Source organism: Leopardus geoffroyi, chromosome C2 (assembly GCF_018350155.1).
Source record: "Leopardus geoffroyi isolate Oge1 chromosome C2, O.geoffroyi_Oge1_pat1.0, whole genome shotgun sequence".
Lineage (NCBI taxonomy): Eukaryota > Metazoa > Chordata > Mammalia > Carnivora > Felidae > Leopardus > Leopardus geoffroyi.
In genome coordinates, this window is record NC_059333.1 from 112,157,243 (window position 1) to 112,179,580 (window position 22,338).

The 22,338-nt window shown below is 35.9% G+C and overlaps 1 protein-coding gene across 24 annotated transcripts in view; it reads right to left on the bottom strand.

Moving 5' to 3' along the window:
* MBNL1 (muscleblind like splicing regulator 1) overlaps positions 1-22,338 on the bottom strand; it is a 205,540-nt gene that overhangs the window by 118,448 nt on the left and 64,754 nt on the right. The window contains exon 1 of one of the 24 annotated variants that reach the window (XM_045503218.1): positions 9,589-9,712. The exons of the other annotated variants lie outside the window; for them this stretch is intronic. Coding sequence (XP_045359174.1) covers positions 9,589-9,618 — 30 coding nt within the window. The 5' untranslated portion in view covers positions 9,619-9,712. Of the gene's footprint in view, positions 1-9,588; positions 9,713-22,338 lie in introns of those variants that run through there. 24 annotated transcript variants of the gene reach the window in all.

Consider the following 22,338-nt stretch of genomic DNA (forward strand, 5'->3'; position numbering starts at 1 on the left):
TCTGTATATCTCTATCTCTAGATACATAGATACAGATATATAGATATTGAACATATATATTTTTCTGACTGTTCAAGTTATCTACTGCAGCAACAATTATTATTTCTTGCTGATGTTAATGACGGTGCAATTAAAAACAGAGAAATATAAGTTTGGGTCATTTTAAGACTTTACTTTAGAAAGATAACAAACAACAGAAGTCATATCTGTAGATGAATACATTAGCAGCTTTTTATTCATCAGCTTTTACTGGGTATACTCTCTTTTATTTAATTCCTTGAATTTGGCTTTATCTGGAAAGAAAGGGATTGATAAGCACCAACTCTAGGCCACACTTTGATCAGAACAGGTAAGGCTGCAGTGAGCTCCCCAGGTTGTCCTGAAAGTAAACAACACACTATTACCAATTCTTAACTAACACGAAGTCAGCCAAATATAAAATGGTGACCTAAAAGTGAAAAGCTCTAATTGTGCATTACAAACCCCTGAGTCATTCTGTCCTCACAACTTTATGCTTTAAATAAACCTAAATGCTAGCTAAAGAAAATCTACAAGCAACTCAGTGTGACTTAGTGTTTCCAAACCAGGAAAAGGAAGGACTTTCAGTGTTCGAGATAACATTTGTTTCCTTTAGTCTGGAAAATAAACATTTCCTATGCAGGTTATGCCCAGGGACTCTGTGTGTGTGTGTGTGTGTGTGTGTGTGTGTGTGTGTAAAGACAGAAAGGGGAGAGAAAGAGAGGACGAGGAGAGAGAAACAGCAAGATTTTTTAGTAGTATTTGGTGTTCAGACAATACCAAATTTTGTCCTGGAGTTAGAATTTATCTCAGCAAGTCATGTGCACATGAGCTATGAAAGAACTGGAATTTGTCATAAAATCAACAGGAAATGCTTTCCTGGTTATATATCACATTTCTATTAATTCAATAACACAGGATGACATATTACATATAGTTACATAAAATAACAGAAGTCTTGGGTCTCTAAATTTGATTAATTTATCTTTATTTCAATATACATTAAGCCATTTTCTACATTTCAATAATACTAGTGTATCTTTCCTAATAGAAGAATAAGCAGATTTTGTCCTGATATCGTGCTTATATAACACTAGGGAGATCTACTTTAATACATTCATGCAGTTCATTGTTTACTGGAGTTAGTAAGCAATGGCCAAGAGAAATAATTCATTAACATTTGTCAAGTATGGATACATATGTAACCTATCAAATAACAGCTTAAGTTGTCAAGGGCATGAGTAAGAGCCTCTCCTGCACCGGTCCAACTTCTCATGTGTTAGCTGGAAATGCATCATACAAGCCTGTGTTCCATGCATTGGGGACAAGATTATAAATTAAAAGAACAAAACGCCACCTCCATGTTAGGTATATGAGTATGTCTACTAGTTCGGTTAATCCTCATTGCACAACTTTAAGGCAGGCATATTATTGTTCCCATCTGACAGATGAGAATACTCAGAGCAGTTGGAAAATGTGCCCAGCCAAATCTGTTCCACAAATGCCCCTGCTACCTGGGTAGAAACTAGGGACTAATGGGATTACACACACACACACACACACACACACACACACACACAGACACACACACACTTGTGAAGTTTACTTTCTTGTTTTCTGTTACAAGGATTGTTATATATATTTTTTTAAGATACATAGTGAGTTGCAATTTATATTTTTTGAGGATTTCCAGAAATAATTCTTAAAATACTCGGGAGACTGCTACTCCTTCAGTAGTCAGATAAGGAAATGTGTAAGTGAGAATTATGTCAAGCCAAATAGCACACGTATTTTAAAATGTCCAGGATGCTTTCATTTTACCCAACCCCTGAAAAGAGTAGGACATGAAGTGTGTTTTCAAAGAAATACATTTTCTTTATGCGCATTTGGCATTGCTGGCTGACCTCAGCCAAGTCGAATAGGCTAAGAAGTAAACATCATTCTTTTACTACTTTTACAGGGTTCTCTCAGTTAACAACAGAGAATGGTCCCCGTTTTCATTTTCATTTGTTCATATAAACTTTATATTGCATGATGAAATGTGACCAGTATTTTTCCTTTTTTAGGCTCCGTTTCACTCCTAAATTAGCTCCTATCTGTCTCTTAGCACTAGCACTTCCAGTTCTGCATTCCTGTTTAAAATATTTCTTCCCCCTCTCTCCACCTTTTTTTTTCCCTTCCAGAAATGACTAATCTTCCTGTTATTCTACTCTGTCAGTTTTTCCCCTGGTATTCTTTTCATGTTGCGTAACATTTACTTTTCAACAACTCCTTTTAGAATTTTACTACTGTATCCTTGATGCTAGCCTTCCGTTTTCAACAGATTAAAATAGTCAATATTTAGATATTAGCCCACTTTTTTGGGTCAGCTTTTGTGCTATGCAGATTAAGCTATCTCCTCACGCCAAAAATGCAACTCTTCTTTCAATCGACATAATATAAATGCCCATTTGTTGATCTTCAAAGCTAAATTCAGTCTAATCCTCAGTTACCAGACATCACAATTAAAGGGCTTAGCTTTTTGTCTCCTTGCAAATTTCCTGATAAGTGCTAGCAAAGCAAACGTAATGCCACTTCTCTTAAAATTCTCTTGCTTCCCAGCACTTCTCCATAACATCATAAAACATGTTAGCATAGACTTACAAGCAGAATGTAAAGTTTTCCCAGCTACTGATTCTCAATTGCAAAAAGTTATTTTAATTACATGCCCAGAACTTGACTTCTACCCTAATTTTAAACAATCATAACAACTATATAGCTATATACTATCTGAACAGGAGTAGAGTTTTTATCTCAGAGAAAGCCTCTGAGAAGCGTTTTAAAATTACAATGAGTATTTAAGTAATATACCCAAAGTTTATAAGCTAATATGGCATGCCTAACAAAATATTAATCATAACCTCAGATTTACATAATCCACTTTTTGGTGAATCCATGTGATCTCATAGTCACAGGATCCCATAGAGAGAACAGTACCTTACTACTCCTATTTAGACTGGCTATTCATACAAGAAAATGTTCACAAGGGTCTTAAGAATTGTACATTCTCTAAAACCCCAAAACATCTTTAAAAATCTGACAAAACAGACTTTAATTACAGGAGATAAATACATCCCTAAAATGTCACCTTCACTTTCTGGAAATAAAAGTCAAATAAAGTTCAAGTACATTTGCTTAAGTTAAAATAGCAGAAGACCTTCCCATTTACTTTCAGTTTTTTGGGGGGGAATCCCCATCATTCCCTCTTCTTACTTTTTCAAATAACAAAAATTAAAATTTCCTGGCTTGTCGCATACAATGCCCTATATGGAGACATGTCATTTTTCTTTGGGGCAGCACCAACTTAACTTTAAACCTCTTTATTATCCCTATTTTGGACTCTATGCCCAGGAACTCTAAAGTCAGTTAAAGCATACTTGGTTCATGTTTATAATATAGGACATCAAATATTATAGTAACAAAAACCATATTCATATACATATTTTTCTTAATCACATCACATTATACATAGAAAATAAATCCAAACTATATAACTCTATGAAAAAGGCAGGGCTTGTGTCCATATGCGCAGTGACTCGCACAGTGCTTACCTGTCTTCCCCCCAAAAAAACATGCTCAATAAGTATCTTCTAAGTGGATAAATTCAAACATACAGAGGCATATTATGGTAAACACAAAAGGAAGGAGAAGAGACTTCCTGTCACCACAAGGGAAGGAATATTCTCAAAATGTAATAATCAACAAAAGAGGATTAAGAGAAATAACTCAAAGAATATCCCCAAGGGAAATTTTATCAAAATTTGTTAGAATACTTTGAATGTATCTATAACTATATTTGGGTCATGTATTAAGAAATTATATTCTGGAATAGATAAATAAAACTCATGCATTTTTCTCCACCTTTCTAATATAAACTGTATGACGAAGGTGCCAATTAGTTACTAAAAAAAGTTCTCTATAGAAAAATTACAGGTAATGAATGCAACAGGAATGATAGAATGAAAGGTCATCATTTGGCAATCCCTAAAAGAAATCATGAAGCTATGCAATAATGAACAATGAGATGAAACACTAATCCAAGTCTGATAAAGAACTTTATAGGATTGGCCTAGGCTGGCCTGAACTTATCGACTGATTTTAGCATCATTAAATGTGAGTACAACAGAAATTATGCCCCTTTGGTGAGATGTAATTGAAAGTACACAGAACCATCTAGGAGGTATTCACACCAAATAATAAATAGCATTACAACTGAACTCAATGATAGCTTTAATTTCTAGTGTCCAGAAAGCCAGGGAGATGGAAGAACATGGTCAACAATACACAGGGAAACAACTAGCTACATTCAGAATCTCAAATCTTCTTCAGGACAGTGACTAAAGTCTTCAACAGATAAAGGCATGGGAAGAAAAAAGGAGCAGAAACTATCACAGACTAAAAGAATGTCAAAAGACCTCACTTCCAAATGGAATGTGTAAATCTTGTTTAGATGCTCATCTGATCACTCCACCTGTAAAAATAGATCTTGCTCTGACAACAGGGGGAAATTAAACATAACGTGGGTACTAAGTAATACAATGAAATTATTGTCAGTTTTGATAGATTTGGAAACAGCATTATATTTAAAAGAAGTTCTAATCTGTCACAGACAGATGTATACTGAAGAATTTATAGGTAAACTAATAGGATGTCCGAATTTGTTTTAAAATACATCAGGGATAAAAGGTATGTGTGAGGTAAGAAACAAAACAAAATGGGCAAAATGTTGACTGATGCACATATGGATACATGCATACAAAATGCTGATTCATACATACATAGAGGTTGCTACAATATTTTCTCCAATTTTTGTATATGTTTGAAAATTGCCATAGTAATTTTTAAAAGCTAAACAAACCAAACTAAAACAAGACAAAACCACATCTCAAACAGAAAGCAAAAGAGAAACAGTTACTACCTGGAAGAATAACTGAACTTCGTATTATATTTTTGAACCAAAGTCACAAAACCTACTTGGCAAGCTAGACTTTGCTTCTAACCATCTGATCTGGCTGACCTAACAGTTCATTTATATCTGTGAACATAAATATCTATATCTGTAACAGAAACACAACTGACTTAAACCTACTTACAAAAATCATCTATATCTGAAAATAAATTATAAACTTAAAAAACCTAAAAACATAGATACCATTATTAAAATGCTTTCTTGTTCACCTTCATTCCCCATGTATATGTATTACCTCTTCAACCAAGTAATAAGGTCTTTATGAGCAAAGTCCGTCTTATTTCTTCAGTCAACAATAAGTGAACATGTGTTTCTAGTTGGTGTACTACATATCCAGTATTTCACTAAACGGTAAGAACACAAAGTGGTAAGTCACAAGCCATGCGCTCAAATTGAGAGAGGGAGAGAGGTACATAATTACAATTCTTGTGCCGAAGACAGACAGAGATGAATGGGGCATACCACAGACACAAGGAGACAGGACAATAACATGGCCAGGGCTGGGGTGAGGATAAGGTTATATGGAAAAAGTACACAAAACTATTTTAGGGGAGGAAAAAAATTCTAAGCCAAAAACAGAAAGGACAAAAGACATTAGGTTGGAATAGCAAAAGAGGAAGTGTTTTGCAATAGGGCACTATCACTAATACTCACTGTTACAGGCATTGGGCCTCAATCAATAACCCAGTGGACTCAACAAAATGCTAAGTATTTAGTATGGGATCAATAAATATCTATTAGTTAAGGTACAGAGAGACAAGTTCAGGTAATATTATTGGAGTGCTCATATCATGGAGTGCCTGTGCATCAGGCATTTTGCTAATATACTGAGATAAATGTATTTCTCATTCAACCTCACATCAATCCCGAGGTAGGTACTATTATTATCCCTAACATAGACATCAGGACACTGGGACACGGAAGGCCTAAGTAACTTGCTCAGTCACTCAGTTAGCAAGTGGTATGCTGAGAAACGTTCTGAGTGTCGCAAAAAAATGTGGGGAAAAATATTTGGAAATAAAATTCTACATGGTCAAATGATTTAAAGAAGAAGAGATGATGGGGCGCCTGGGTGGCGCAGTCGGTTGAGCGTCCGACTTCAGCCAGGTCACAATCTCGCAGTCCGTGAGTTCGAGCCCCGCGTCAGGCTCTGGGCTGATGGCTCAGAGCCTGGAGCCTGTTTCCGATTCTGTGTCTCCCTCTCTCTCTGCCCCTCCCCCATTCATGCTCTGTCTCTCTCTGTCCCAAAAATAAATAAACGTTGAAAAAAAAAATTTTTTTAAAAAAAGAAGAGATGACACTAAAACAGTGGGTGCTGCTAAGTGTCTACGTGGCTCTCTGGAGAGGGAAGGACCCTGAGTTGTCAATTTCCATGGTGTAAATACTCCTACCATGGCCAATTTCAAGATGCCAACATGACATCACTTAACCTGGAGTTGGAAAGAAGTCTTATGTGAGCCAGCTCCAGCATACCACTGGCCATAGCCTTCAATAAGCTATTCAGATAGAGAAATAACAGCCTGATTATATGGTCAAGAAGATAACAGGAAAATCAAAGGAAAGGTACACCTGCTATCTCTGATTACAAGACTCTGTACTTGAGTAATAGCCAATTTGTATGTGCAATTCATGAACACCTATGGAATATAATACAATGTATGAAAGGCAATGAGGACAAACAGTAATTCAGCGAGATTCCACAAGGAAACATACGTTTTCTATGAGTGAAGAGTTGACATTTAAAAAAGTATTCTTTCTATGTGATTAATGAACTGTGATTAGTAACTGATTTCCTGCTAAACTATTCCTCCCTCAGGTAACACATAAGAGGATTTATTTCAAACTGGAAAAGTTAAAAATGAAAATATAGTTGAAGGAAATTACTTGATGTGGGTCAGCAACAGACATTGCAACTAAAAAAAGGGAGATTACTTTTGCGTACCCTGTGTTTTATAGACTTCCTGCCATATACAAGGTGTTGAATGATACTGATCAGAAGGAAGGAGAGAAAAAAAAGCCAATAATAAAACTGGATTTATATATATGTATGTCTTATTTATATTTAAAGAATATGCAGGGTTGCCTGGGAGGCTCAGTTGGTTCAGCATCTGACTTTGGCTCAGGTCATGATCTCGTGGTTCATGAGTTCAAGTCCAGCATCGGGCTCTGTGTTGACAGCTCAGAGCCTGGAGCCTGCTTTGGATTCTGCTGCCTCTCCCCACTTGTGCTCTCGCTCTCTCTCTCTCTCTCTCTCTCTCTCTCTCGGTCACACACACACACACACACAAACATTAAAAAAATTAAAGAATATGAAGATATATGTATATAAAATGGAGTTCAAATGATTAATATGTGTATATTTACACCATTGCTTTAAAAAAATTCCTTTGAGTTACTCATTTAACAATAGCATGGAATGAATAAGCATAGTTAGATGAATTTTATATGTGCAAAAAAGAGAGTTAGAATTATTAATATTACCATATTGATCCTATCTCCTTATGAAGTCCCTTTACCATTTAACAACAGTATCTGATAAATAAATATATCTAGAGGGGCGCCTGGGTGGCTCAGTCGGTTGAGTGTCCGACTTCAGCTCAGGTCACGATCTCGCGGTCCGTGAGTTCGAGCCCCGCGTCGGGCTCTGGGCTGATGGCTCAGAGCCTGGAGCCTGCTTCCATTCTGTGTCTCCCCCTCTCTCTGCCCCTCCCCCGTTCATGCTCTGTCTCTCTCTGTCTCAAAAATAAATAAAACGTTAAAAAAAATTAAAAAATAAAAAAATTAAATAAATAAATAAATATATCTAGATAAAATCTTAATGAAATATTAAATCTATTTTTCACATAGAATGCAAATATAATGCTGAGGAGAAGCAAGTAGTGATCAGCAAAGCAAAAAAAGCCAAATTATATACAAATTTCTTTAGAGGTCTAGCAACCTTAAACCAGATGCCTCCACTTTTGGCATGTGGGAAGTCTGTTGCTGACCTGTTACTGACTCTGGCTCTAAGAACCTGCAGCCTATCCATTAGTTAACAGAATCCTGGCTTAAACAGACTCCAAAGAAAAAAAAATGCAATTCATTAGCACCGTGGATGCTATTTAATACATATGCAAAACAAATGCAAAAGATGCTTCTGAGCCTTGTTAGAGTCTGTATACTTTGTCTTCTGATGTTCTTGTCTCAACAGTAAGTCCCAGACATCTTTTATTGGGTCAATTTAACTATTGATTTTTTACTCATAATGCTTACCAATGGCAGAAAAATACCACTTTTTCAGTCTAGTGCCATAGGGGAGAAAAATTCACAGAATACATATTCAAAAATGAAAAAATCAATCAACAACACTGTTTTGTAGTACATAAAATATCTCAACCAACCAATATTGTTACTTAACTAAACTGACATTTTTTCCAGTCGAGTTATCAGACTTAGATGAGAGTCCAGATGTATATTTTTATCTTTTTGATATCACCATTAGCTGAGAAGTGAAAATCCAAGTAAAATAATTCTAGTGTTCTGTACACAATGCTAATCTTCATTTCCTTGAATGAAAGAGGACTTTTAAAGAGGTGACTGTGTCAACTTGTGATGAAATGTATGGTCTAATTTATAACTGTAACGTCTGTTAATTAGTTTAATAGTTTCTTTGTGAAGTTTGGAAGTAAGGTTAAGAAGGTTATGGCATAAATTAGGAGCTAAGATTTCAACTGGTATTCCACATTTTGTTCCATTTTCATAATAGTAAGGCAATATAATATTTATTGGAAGTCTACCACATGTTAGACCTATGGGCAGGCACCAAAGATTCATAGATGACCAAGGCACAACCTCTGCTTTTTAAAAGCTTCCAGACAGGGAACACAGCAGTTAAAACTAACTACAATGGTCTATGCCAGGAGTATGGTAGAATTCTAGTGTGCGTCTACGGTCACTGCATTTTCATGCAGTAAAATAACCTTGTAACTAATGTATGAGTTTTCATATTTCTATATAATAGTAATATTACCTAACTTATTAGAAGCATATGAGTGACTAGGTTTTGGGTTAGTGATTAAAAGACTGCCTTAGGTGAAAAGTGATCTGTCCAGATTAAACAAACAAACAACAAAGCAAAACAAAAAAGTCAAGAGAAAACAAATATCACTATCTCTTCCAGTTAGTTTCTAAGTGGATCTGAAAATAACATTTTGAAATGAACATGTTTTGAAGTTAACATGTTACTGACTAGCTATACAAATAGGAAGCCTAACCTGAAAAAATAGATACGCAGTTACTGATGTAATACTCCTTGCAATTTGCACGATGAAGAATGGCATACCGGGCTCAATTTGCTATTTCCAGAACATTTTAATTATTTCCCAACTTGCAAGATTAGAAAATCAGACTAGCTTCATAATCATCAGCAAACAAAATAAATGCTGCACGAAGGTCTTCTCTAAATTCCTCTCTTGAGCAACATATGAAGAGGCTCCCTGTTCCAGACAGTAAGTACTGCTTCATGCCAAGGGGAGAAACTCTATACAGCCCGTATCTCTTTAAGATTATTTTCAAGACCTTACCTTTTCTGAAAACACTCTGCAGAAAAGCATGCCAAATCTAAAATAATGGATCAGCAGAATTTATTCTCAAAGTAGATGACATTTACAAAATTGTGAAGCTCCTTGAAGAGGGCCAATAAGTCTCAAGGAGTAATATATCTTAATGTTCAAGTGGAGATTGAAGCATTTGTTAACAGCTACATAATTACTCCTCTCTAACCCTTAATGAGCCTAAAGTACTAAATTTTTAATCCCCCCTGATGACCCTCTTCGCAGTGGATAAATATAGGTTTCTTCTCAAACATTTAATTGCTAGGACTATTGGTATCAACACATAATCCAAATCATTTTTGACCCTCTAGAACTTTTCATTTCTTTCTAAAACAGCTTATATCATACAGCTCCTAAAATAACTACTGGAGGGGAAAAGTAATGAGCAGGTTAACAAGAGGCAGGGTGTAGGCATTGATACTTTTCAGAAGCAAAGACGGTCTTTTCTGCTTCAGGTTGAAGATCTACAACACTGTAAAGTTTTCAACACTCGGAAGACAAAACTTTTTTTTTCTTCTAAAATTAGTGTCGAAATTTAAGTGCAACAGAGATATAGAGATCTCCCTATAAAAATCTTTGCTACTATCAGTTCCATAATATAACAACTATTATAGTTGCTACAGTTGCAGTCTGGTTCCCAGGATATTCCTCTCACAATAAGCACGAACACTAACCAAGATTCCTCTCAATATTCTCAATAGAGTTAAAAAAAAAGAAGGAAGGAAGGAAGGAAGGAAGGAAGGAAGGAAGGAAGGAAGGAAGGAAGGAAAAGAAAGAAAGAAAGAAAGAAAGAAAGAAAGAAAGAAAGAAAGAAAGAAAGAAAGAAAAGAAAGAGAAAGAAAGAGAAAGAAAGAAAAGAAAGAAAGAAAGAAAGAAAGAAAGAAAGAAAGAAAGAAAGAAAGAAAGAAAGAAAGAAAGAAAGAAGAAAGAAAGAAAGAAAAAGAAAAAGAAAGAAAGAAAAGACTGATAATGTTGCTATCCTGGTAATACCACTTCCCCTGTGCAACTTTTGAAGGGTAAATATTCTACATAAACTTGACACTTTCCTAACAAAGCACTTTACTAACAGAGCGCTAATATTGTTAGAAAAATAACTGTATTGTGCCACTGCACCAACCAATTATCATTCTCCATTAGGGACATGGGCTGTATATACAGCCATGTTTCAGGAAGCCTGATCAGTTCCCTATGTTCCGCACGTACAAGATAACATACAAAACATGGCATGAGGGCAAATAAAGGCCTGTTTCAGAAATTTACAAGAGAACACAAACAATCCACTATAATGCCAGAGCAACTTAACTGTTTGAGTCCCACCATAAATGAAGGATTCCTTACAGAAACAGTGTATATGTTGATATCCAACAAATGTCCCATTTCAAGAAAAAAAATTCTCTAAAGTTGAATTTAAAACCACATAAAGTCTGCTCAAAATTATTGGTCATGGTCAGGAAGAAACATTGCTTTCAATTCATGAAACCCTTAATAAATGCCAAGGCTATACAGAACACCATACATACAGAGGTGATTAATGTAAACTTCCCATGCTTAAGGAGCTTATAAGCTAGTGGGGAAAAAAAGAAACATGAACAAATGAAATGTAAAATCAGGTACAAAGTGATTCATTCTATGATACATAGAATGCTAGGGAAAAGTAGAGAAGAAGAGTTAGTCGTTTCATAGAGTATGTCTCTTTTGATAATTAGTGTACAATGAGAGCCTCTTAGAAGTAAGAGCACAGAGGAAGAATTAAATTCACCTGTCAACTACAACCACAGGTTGGGTACAGATGCAAGAGGTTAGCAAACAAAAAGCGTTTGGAAGAATCCACTGGCTATTGTAGAATTTAAAACATAGAGTATTATATATGTTACTATAATTTTAAACCATGTCCTGTATATCCTTTTATTAGTTTTAGAACAAACTTGGGTATATACATGCATACATACTTTTTTTTTGAAGATCCTGCTATTAAACAGCAAACACGGTAAACCTTTAATGACACCAGTCATCAAGGCATCAGAATAGTCAAGAAAGTTATCCACCTTAATAGCAGTAAAAAGCAGTGACCTGACCTGAATAGCAGTTTTCATCAATCAGGTGTGTCAGTAAAGCCATTTGTGAGAAATGGAAGACAAGATATTCCAGTTTTTGCTATGACCTATTGACTAGTCATATTTAAAGGTTCCTGATGATCTTAGGATCTTTATGACTATAATTGAGCCCTAACCTCACTGATGGCTCCTCAGTTTCCAAATCAGTAAAAAAAAAAAAAGAAAAGAAAAATGAATTGTATGACATTGTTTCTAAAGACTCTTCTAACTGCAATCCTAAGAATCTAGGCATCATTGGAGTTCAATAGCGAAAAAGACAAAGAAAAAACAACTTACCTCTAAATATCAAGCAAAACCCTTGAACATTATTACATAAACAATCCTTTAAAATGAAAAAAAAATCTTAAATTTAGGCAACAAAAATAGTCAGGTTTTCCATGGAAAAACCTAGCAGCTGAGGTTTTCATTCTTAAATTTTTTATAAAGCTTCACTTGCAGTGGAGTCTTGACTACAGAGTGATTTGCCTTCACATAGTTTCTCTGGTCAAAACTTACTCTACGTGGAACTAAGGCTAAATCTCGATTTTCTTTCAAGTGACTTCAAAAATACTAGAAACACTTCCAACAGTACACATAAAAATGAGATTAGTAGGTTAAATGCCAAATTTTAAACATTAACCTCGTATTGAAAAATCACAATAATCAAGGGTACTTAACTAGCCAGGATATTATAATTTGAAAGCTGGCTGCAGTCTGTGAATGACTGCAGAGTGTCTTTTATTTTTTTAATCTGTATTGATTTTATTTCTATTCTTCAAATTGACATAAGAGCTAGTCATGGCTTAGAAACCAGATTTGCAGCCTGTCCTTTCAAAGATCTATGCAGTAATGATAAACCCCGTGGTTGGAATCCATTCAAGCTCACACTGAACCCTGTCACCGGGTGAAGACTTGCTGTTGGACAATGCATCTTTTCAAACCACCTAGAAGAGTGATTTTCCATAGATCAAGCCCTATTTTCATTCAAATATAGTTTAAAACCACATGGTGGAATAAATTTGCAGTAATTTTATTAACCTAAAACATTTGATCTTTAAGTTTATGATGATGCGGTGTTATTTGTGCTACTAGAATAAAAAAACCAACCGTTCAAGAAATAGAATGGCCAATGTTCTGCCACGATGGTTGAGCTAAAATGTATAATGATGTCGCATAATTTCTTGTTGACTTTCAAGATAATATTCATTAAATAATTGGAAATGTATGAAGCGGTATCCTTTTAAGGAGTTTTGTCATAAGAGAAACACATTTTAGTTATCAAATCACTTTCAGAATGTTGATAATTGAGATTTCATTTTTCTTCCAACGATGACCTGTTTTTCTCTAGAACAGTTACTCAGAAAAATATTTTCAGCCAGTCATAAGAATAACTTCCTTAGAAGCCCTTTCCTTTGTACTATTAAACAGTCTGGAAAATTGCTTGCTTGACTCATTCATGCTGTCAAAATATACTACAGGCTAAGGCTGACCATCCATTTTCCATTTCCTACAACAACACATGCAATTTATGTATGAAGTTCCAAAGCTACAGCATTTGGGGTCTTAGTACCATTTTCATGCATTGTTAATTTGAAAAACTATATCCACACAGAACATATTTGCTATGTCTGAGGACTACCACTTATGCAAGAAAAGTTTCAGACATTTAAATCCATTTTACTCAAAGGTAAAAGGTCAAATGAACAAAAGAAGGTCCCTAAGTGATAACAGACTATCATCGCTTTTAACTTCAGTGCTAGAAATAATTATCAATCAGAAATTCAAAGAGAACACATAAGAGTTATTTGGAGACTACTCTGTTTGGAGTTATTTGCAGGTAATAAATAAAATACGTAAGAAATACGAAATTCTGTACCAAAACAAGGTTATGAAGTCAACCATGTGATCACTGAAACTCCACATTTGTGGACAAACATTACAAGGCTTAAAAGTAACACTTTTTTTTTTAACCAAGTGGCTATTATAAAAGACATAGCAACATGAAAAATACACAACATATGGAAACCTGCTAATTGTAATCAACATACATCAAATAGCATTTTTTTTAGGGAACAGAGATCATAGGGAATGTCATTTAGAGAGAAAAACTATTCTTGAATCTGAAACCTAATGGGGACATTAATGAAATGAAGTGACTCCATTTTCTAACTATGAATAAGAAATTACTAAGTAGGTGGGATTATTTTGTTTTTACCAATCTTGTTTTAAAATTTATCTATGGTGCAAATCAGAAAGTAAAAGCCAGCTGTGTGTGAGAGAGTCTGGAGCATGCAAAGGTTTCCAGATGGTTCTATCCTTAGGAAAAAAAAACACACATCTTCTATGTAGATTGAGAAGTCATGGCAAAACTATGACGTTCCCTGAATCTCTCAGCAACATTAAAAGAGTGTTTGTTAACCAGGAACATAGAGGTGTTTAAAAATATATCTGGCTCTGTTTCTTGGTTTAGAGATTTCAACTGAGTAAGTCTAGGTGGTGGCGCAAGTGGTGGGGGGAGGAGGCGAGGAAGGGGGAATATCCTTTTCCAAGTCTTTTTTGCTTTGTGCCGGAAGCCTGGAAAAGTACCCGAGATGCTGTTTGGCACACAGTGGGCATGCCACGTAAGCTGTGGACTCACATGCAATTAAGGGAATCCTACTGTTAGTATGGTCAATCACTAGGCAGGGGAAAGGTTTGGGTCTAGTAGGTATTTGAAGGGTAAGTGGTCCAACTGGCACCATCTTCTATACCCTCTCTACATTCAATGCTGAGCTTTTCACATTTCTACTGTTAACAAGTTGTGAACTTGCAGGTCTTTTGAGGCCGGTATTTTAATAGGCATTTAAAAAAAATCATAATTGTTTATGTTTCCTCATTCTTCAAAAATCAAATGCTAGCCAAATAAACCAGAGGTAAGAAAAGGTTGTAGATCAAAAGCCCTGGAAGACACTAACATAGGGACAGAGTGGTCCTTCTTCAATCGTTCTGAAGTAAATATATTCTGAAAATGTAAGCAAACAAACTTTGAGGTCGTAATGCGACTAGGAAGGATTAATAAGGAGCACCTTTAGTGACACGAAAGTCACTTTCATTATCAGTATCTCAGTATTGTTTCCTGACCTAATATTTCTGTAAAAGAAAGAGAGAAAAAGAGAGAGAAAGAGACAGAGAGAGAACGCACAAGTGCATGCTCTTCGACTGTTGGTATTATCTGTAGAGACTTGTCTGCTGGAAAATGTTTCTTTAACTTTGGTTTGGCTCCTACCTTGGAAGCTGATGGGAAATAAAAACTTTTCCATGGATTAGAGCCAACTGAGCTGCTAAAACAAAAGGTAACATTCATCAGAGAACCAGGGTACTATGATCTCATTCTGAGGGTTAATTTTTTTTACATTAAGTGTGGGCTGTCTAAAGTTTAGAAAAGTCAAACGATTTATGTTAAAGAAACTAAGTAAATATCAGCCTTATCTTACATGCTGTTATATACACCGAAAAATATTTTTAACTGTGAAACATGAAACAGTAGATTAAAAAAACTCATTTGATTCCAAAAAAAAAAAAAAAACTCATTGGTTCCTAGCTTGTTTATTTCACTTAACTTTCTCTCTTCACAATCCTCCCAAAATGTGAGTACCCCAGACAGGTATACATCCTACTTATTACTTCTACTTATATTCAATAATATGTAGTTTCTTCATGAAACCATTCTTAAAGAGAAGTAAATTTTTTCAATAAAACTTGAACATCTGAGGGTGGTACCCCCCCTTAATTTTTAAAAGAAAACCCCAGGTTTTACACATCTGCTCACTAAATATTAGATGACCATTTAATTCCAGGAAGGCCTCAGTGCATAATTTTTGGCATCTTCTAAAATGCTGAAAACAAATTTTATTTTCCTGCCCTTCTGTACTTTTTCCTGATTGTTTCACATGTTAAAAGCCTAAATAGCCAACTCAATTAAATAGACTGGAAGCATCTCCTTTGAACATGTATTTGATCCTTTTTCAACATCAAGTAATACAACTAACTCATTGCCACGTACTAAATCAATGCACAGAATAGAATGGGTAATAATCGATATCCTTAACAAGAAGGCAGTGGCACGGCTTAGTAAATCAAACTGTAAATGCACAATTCATATTCTGAATTATATATAACAAAAATGCACACACTACTGCAAAGGAAAAGCTGAAGCTAGCATGTAGGAAACTAATAGGCTATATTATTCCTGAAGAACCAGTAAAATCAGGAGGCTGGGTTTTTCTCTTCTTCCTGCAAAAAGTGTATACTCTCCTATTTCAAACCAAAGTCAAAAGTCCCAAGCTTGTGAATTAGGCCAGCACCTTTAAAACCTTACAGAGAAAGAGACCATTTTACAGGGCTTGATTTGGATCCCTATCAATTCTGAGTCGCAGTGAAAGGGGGAAAATGAGGATGTGGTAACTAGAACATCATGGACTTGGCTACTTCTTTACACCTTTGAGGAAGTAAGTGGTAGATATTTTACCAAGTAAGCAACTCTATATGGGCATAGAAAGAATAAAGTAGGGATAGTGCAAATCATGAAAAAAATGGGACTTTAATATTTAATCTGCTACTCTGTGCTGGTACGTTATTGAATAAACATCAATTTTATTTTTGAAAAAAAGTCTTAGGTGAGTCTTTTAAGAAGAAATTTACATAAATAATATAGTGTCTGAAATATCAAATGTGAATTATTTATTTTAGACCAGCATAGAGCTAAAGAGGCATTAGTTTTAAATGAAATTAAATTTGGAACAGCTGGTTACAACCACTTTTTCATTCATGGATAAATGCATTTAGAAATGGGTTTATATGCACAGACAATGATACAAACACTGTATTTCACTAATATTACCCCACTGAGTTCAACGTCAAGTGATACACATGTTGAGAGGTTAAAGGGTATTTTCTCTTGATAACAGGTAAGTGAAAAACCTAGTATGTGATAATGCACATTTATACATCAAGATAAACATTGATTTTTAATTTTTTTTTTATCAAATAATGGATAGATACCTTTGGTACAATATGCAAAATGGGTGACATTTTATTCTGACCAGAGGCACAGTTCCTCTTAATGGGGGGGAAGGTAACGTAGACTGAATTTCAGCACCGAGATCAGAACAACACTAGCTGCTACCACTTATAGAGAATTTACACAGGGCGAGACACTGCATGAAGTGACCTGCATTATATAACCAATCTCACTGAATCCACACAAACCTTCAAAGCAGGTATTCTTAGCCTCATTTTATAGAGGAGGCGCAAAATGACTGACACAAAGTCAGTAGGAAGTAACTGGTGAAACCAAACCCAGATCCAGCTGAATTCACACTCTGAGCACTTAACCAGCTCTTACTCTTTGCCATAAATGTTTTTGTGTACAGCTTTTACAATTATTCCAAAGATCCCACTTTGATTCAAATTCCAATGTAATGTTGGGACTAAGTGAAAACCACCAATGGTCATATGCTCATTATTGCTGGCACAAGTATTTATTTGCTATAAAGTAATATTCATTATAAATTTCACCCCAAGGAAAAGAACACAGAGGCCAATCTAGACATTCAGAAAACACCAATCAAACAATCAATCAAGCCAACACTAAAGTCAATTCATGAAGAAAATGCCTAGAGAAATAAAATCAAAGGACAAAAAATACTGCTTTTTCCTGTGATCAATTTTGTTCTAGACACAAAATAAGTTTGACTTTTACGCCAAGTTTGAATTTATATATCAAAGACAATTTTGTCAAAAATCTTTCTAATTTTGCTGTCTGACTAAATTCATACATTCAAGAGAACAGCCCAAAGGCTTGGAGTTTCTCTAAGGAAAAGATCCTTATAACACTAGCTATTGATGTTAAAGGTTGTCTTTTTGTGGACGCCTAGATGGTTCAGTCAGTTTAGCTTCTAACTTCTGCTCCAGTCAAGATCTCGGGGCTCCTGACAGGCCACAGCCTGCTTAGGATTCTAGCTCTCTTTTTTCCCTCTGCTACTCCCCCACTTGCACCTTCTTTCTCTCTCAAAATAAATAAACTTAAAAAAAGAAAGGTGTCTTCTTTCTTTTCTCCATGTTATCATTCATCCAATTGAACTGCTCTGTGAGGATATGTATTTCCCACAGAGCCTTTTAAACCATGTAATGAACACTAATATTTGAGATGCATCTCTTAGGGGCACCTGGGTGGCTCAGTTGGTTAAGCTTCCGACTTCGGGTCAGGTCATGATCTCACGGTTCATGGGTTCGAGCCCCGCGTCAGGCTCTGTGCCGACAGCTCAGAGCCTGGAGCCTGCTTCAGATTCTGTCTCCCTCTCTCTCTGCCCCTCCCCTGCTCATCTCTGTCTCTCTCTGTCTCAAAAATAAATAAACATTAAAAAGAAAGATACATACATCTATTAATAGTCCAGGATTACAATTTAAACTGTTATATACTAAATGCCCAGTAAGCCCAGGTATTTTACATTCTTAAATCCATGTTTTCCTGAGAGTAAGCATGCTTTCTGCCATATCACAAACAAAATGCAATCAGTGGTCCTAATATTCACAAAGTCATTTTTATTTCAATTACACAGAATGCAAAAATCTTAAAAAGAATACTGTGAAATATTTTACAATTAAGGTATACAGGGGCGCCTGGGTGGCACAAGCATCCAACTTCAGCTCAGGTCATGATCTCACAGTTCATGGGTTCAAGCCCCGCATCGGGCTCTGTGCTGACAGCTCAGTCTGGAGCCTGCTTCATATTCTGTGTCTCCTTCTCTCGATCCCTCCCCCGCTTGCGCTCTCTCTCAAAATAAACAAACATTAAAAAAACTAAAAATAATTAAGGTATTCATATGAAAACATTTCCTCTCATTGGATCTAAATATTTCAGCCATATTAACATGGCAGGTATCAGGCAAATATACAAAAAACTAAAAGGGACTACTAAAATTTCATTCCTAGCTAATTTTTAAAATATGATTTTTTAAAAAAAAGTTATTATATGGGGCGCCTGGGTGGCGCAGTCGGTTAAGCGTCCGACTTCAGCCAGGTCACGATCTCGCGGTCCGTGAGTTCGAGCCCCGCGTCGGGCTCTGGGCTGATGGCTCAGAGCCTGGAGCCTGTTTCCGAGATTCTGTGTCTCCCTCTCTCTCTGCCCCTCCCCCGTTCATGCTCTGTCTCTCTCTGTCCCAAAAATGAATAAACGTTGAAAAAAAAAAAAGTTATTATAAATACCTTAAGTGACACATCAAACATATAGACATTACAACACAACCCATTGCAGAAGAGGCAGGTGAATGGTTTCCTCTAGATTTTAATTTTATAGAGCACAACTTACAAAGACTCATGAAGGCTTTTAAGCGTATTTTTTGCACATTTCCAATATTATCATAAATGCACAGTAAAACTCTTAGGAATGAAATCTCAGCCTCTCACAAAACAATGTTTCATATATTAGAAAACTATGACTTATACTATTATTTTAAATAAGAAAGCATATTCTATTTTATGCAAAAAGAAAGGAGAGTTATGAAATGAAAACCTTACAAGCTTTGTCTTAGAATCCTGAAATTCTCATTTGTTTTTTCCCAAAGCATCCTATTATTCTGGTATCAGTCTGGCAGGGCTTACAAAATTCTACCTGATCTAAGGCTTATGTTCTCTGTATTATCAGACTTCTAGTTAAAATTCTAATACAAATTTCCCATCTTAGGTGAAAAAATATTATTAGTGATTATTCAGGGATGGTTTTCTGAATTATGAAAAAGTGTGAGTGATCATGATTTAAAAAAGAGAGGTGACTTAAATGCAAGCAATTACAGTGACTCAACAAATACTTGCCCAATTATGTCTATCACTCTAACATGTGGACTCACAAATAACAAACGCTGTATTTCATACACATGAGATCACGGTGCCGTGCTTCATACTACTGCCAGCATAAACAAGTTCAAGTTAGAGTGAAGGCTGAAAGCTCAGCCTCTGAAGACAAGCTACCTGTGCGGAATCCCAGCTCAACTGCTTCCAGACTGTGCAACTCTAGACAGATTATTTAATCATTCTGAGGTCTCCGCATGTTATCGAATCAATACATAATGATCAAATCAGGAAGTAAAACTAACCATGTCTATATGTGTTCCCTAAAAATCAATCTGACTCTAGTTGATCTTGGTAAATGATAGATCCTGATGATGGATCCATGTAAAAATCAGTGGTGAACCCATTCTGCTTAATACAAACACACGGTTCCTCTTGCACACACATAACCATAGTTGAAACTTATCTGCTCTTCCTACGCAGACTATGTAAGAGTTTCCAATGTGTTTCTTAACAAACCTCCTCAGACACACATGAAGACATTTACTGTCTACTTATGTTTTACATGGGCAAATTTGTGGTCTACTGGGAAATTTTAAAGAACAGAAGAGTTAAAAGAATGTTTTATTATTCTATGATAATTTTAATCTTCATTGTACTTCTCTGAAGCTCAAAAGCTATCAACACCCAAAAAGGCAGGGGGGGCTTATGAGTCATTCACCCATGCAGCAGGATCGCCCGTCATAATGTCTGCTACATAGCAGGCTATAAATGACGAAATGAGGAGGAAGAATGGATTGTTTTCCTTTGGTTGATATGCAGAAGTGGCAAAAACTTTGGTCTGCAATTTCTTTAAATTCGTAAACTTTCAGTATAAAAATATGTTTCTGAAAAAACATTTCTCCTCCAGCATTATTTATCCTTAGTGAAAAATACAGAGGCCAAGAGTAGCTCAGAAAGATTTTTTTTTTAATTTTTTTTTCAATGTTTATTTATTTTGGGGACAGAGAGAGACAGAGCATGAACGGGGGAGGGGCAGAGAGAGAGGGAGACACAGAATCGGAAACAGGCTCCAGGCTCCAGGCTCCGAGCCATCAGCCCAGAGCCCGACGCGGGGCTCGAACTCACGGACCGCGAGATCGTGACCTGGCTGAAGTCGGATGCTTAACCGACTGCACCACCCAGGCGCCCCAGAAAGATTTTTTAAAATAACAATTTTGCATTTCTCACTACACATACTTAATCCATCGTACGTTACATGTTAAGCTACTATACGGTAATTGTAGTTTAAACGCTTTGTGGGAACTACCTAAATAAACTCCACCAGGCAAAAACCTCAATGTAGATGACTCTTCTTCAGTGTAGGCAATGACTCGTTAGTTCATCTGAATGTAAGCTGACCTGTGTGTGTGTGTGTGTGTGTGTGTGTGTGTTTAAATATACTGGATTTTCTTATGTGGACATTTGTTTTCAATTTACTACTCTGCTGTGATTCATGGAAGGCAATGTCTTGCAGTAAAAGTTCATAATAGCAAAGGAAAGTTCAACAAATAAAATCAGGATGATAATCTTTTCTCATAGCTAGATTTAGATTTCATGAGTTTCCACTTAACCATGAAGAGATATGAGATAATGTGAAGAAAGACAGTTCATTCAGAATACAGATCTTTCTCAACAGGATTCTTTATATAAATAATGAATTCTTTAGTTACTTCTTTCTTCATGGTTCATTTCTGTGTTGTCTCCCTTAAAGGAGAAAAGGAGAATTGTTTTATAAAAAGCAATGTCATCTACCAAAGAGGAATCTTATTTCTGGCACGATAAATTTGGCTACGTTTTCTCAACCCCTCCCCCCCCCTTTTTTTTTTTTAATTTGGCCCATTTGGTAAGCCAATACTCTTTAGTTTTAAAAGCTTCCTGGGATTGGGAGATGTAACTAGACTTATTTTCAGTCTATGAACGATTTTAGAATATTAGATGAGCAAAGATATCTGAAAGCAAATTATCGTCTGAATGCAGTAACATGGAAAAGAATGAATTACAGATGTAATTTATCCGTCACAAGCAGATCCTAAACACTGATTATGTCCGTGCTTGTGCAGAAAATTGAAAATGATAGAAAAGCTCCCCAGCTTTTCTAACTTTAATTTTCCATGTTTTACTTTGTGTAATTTACTGTCAACTATTAACAGCAGATGCTTCTTGCCTTATTTGAGAACAGCCTGGACATAAGTATAAGTGATTCTGAAACCCAGAAGCCTTACACAACAAGCCTGAATTTTATGCAGAGAGATCAATTCTAACTTAACTAAGGGCTGCTGGAAAGGAGGTGGGTGAGGGGTGGGCTAAAAGGGTGATGGTAATAAGGAGGGCACTTGTTGGGGTAAGCACTGGGTGTTATAGGGTTTTAAGTGACGAATCACTAAATTCTACTCCTGAAACCATTACTACACTATATGTTAACTAACTTGGATTTAAATAAAATTTAAAAATAAACAGAAAATAAAAATAAGTAAAATAAAAAAAACCATCAGCATTACTTCAATAATGTTAGAGTCTAAAAAAAAAAAAAAAAAAAAGAAATTCTAACTTAACGCACCTGGAGTCCCATGGGGTCTTAAGAAAACAGAGTACTGGATCTCAACAAACAGTGAATCTCAACCTAACGCAAACAGAAATTAAAAAGCAAATATGGTTGGGGCACCTGGGTGGCCCTGCCAGTGAAGCGTCCGACTTCAGCTCAGGTCATGATCTCGCAGATCATGAGTTCAAGCCCTGTGTCTGGTTGTGTGCTGACAGC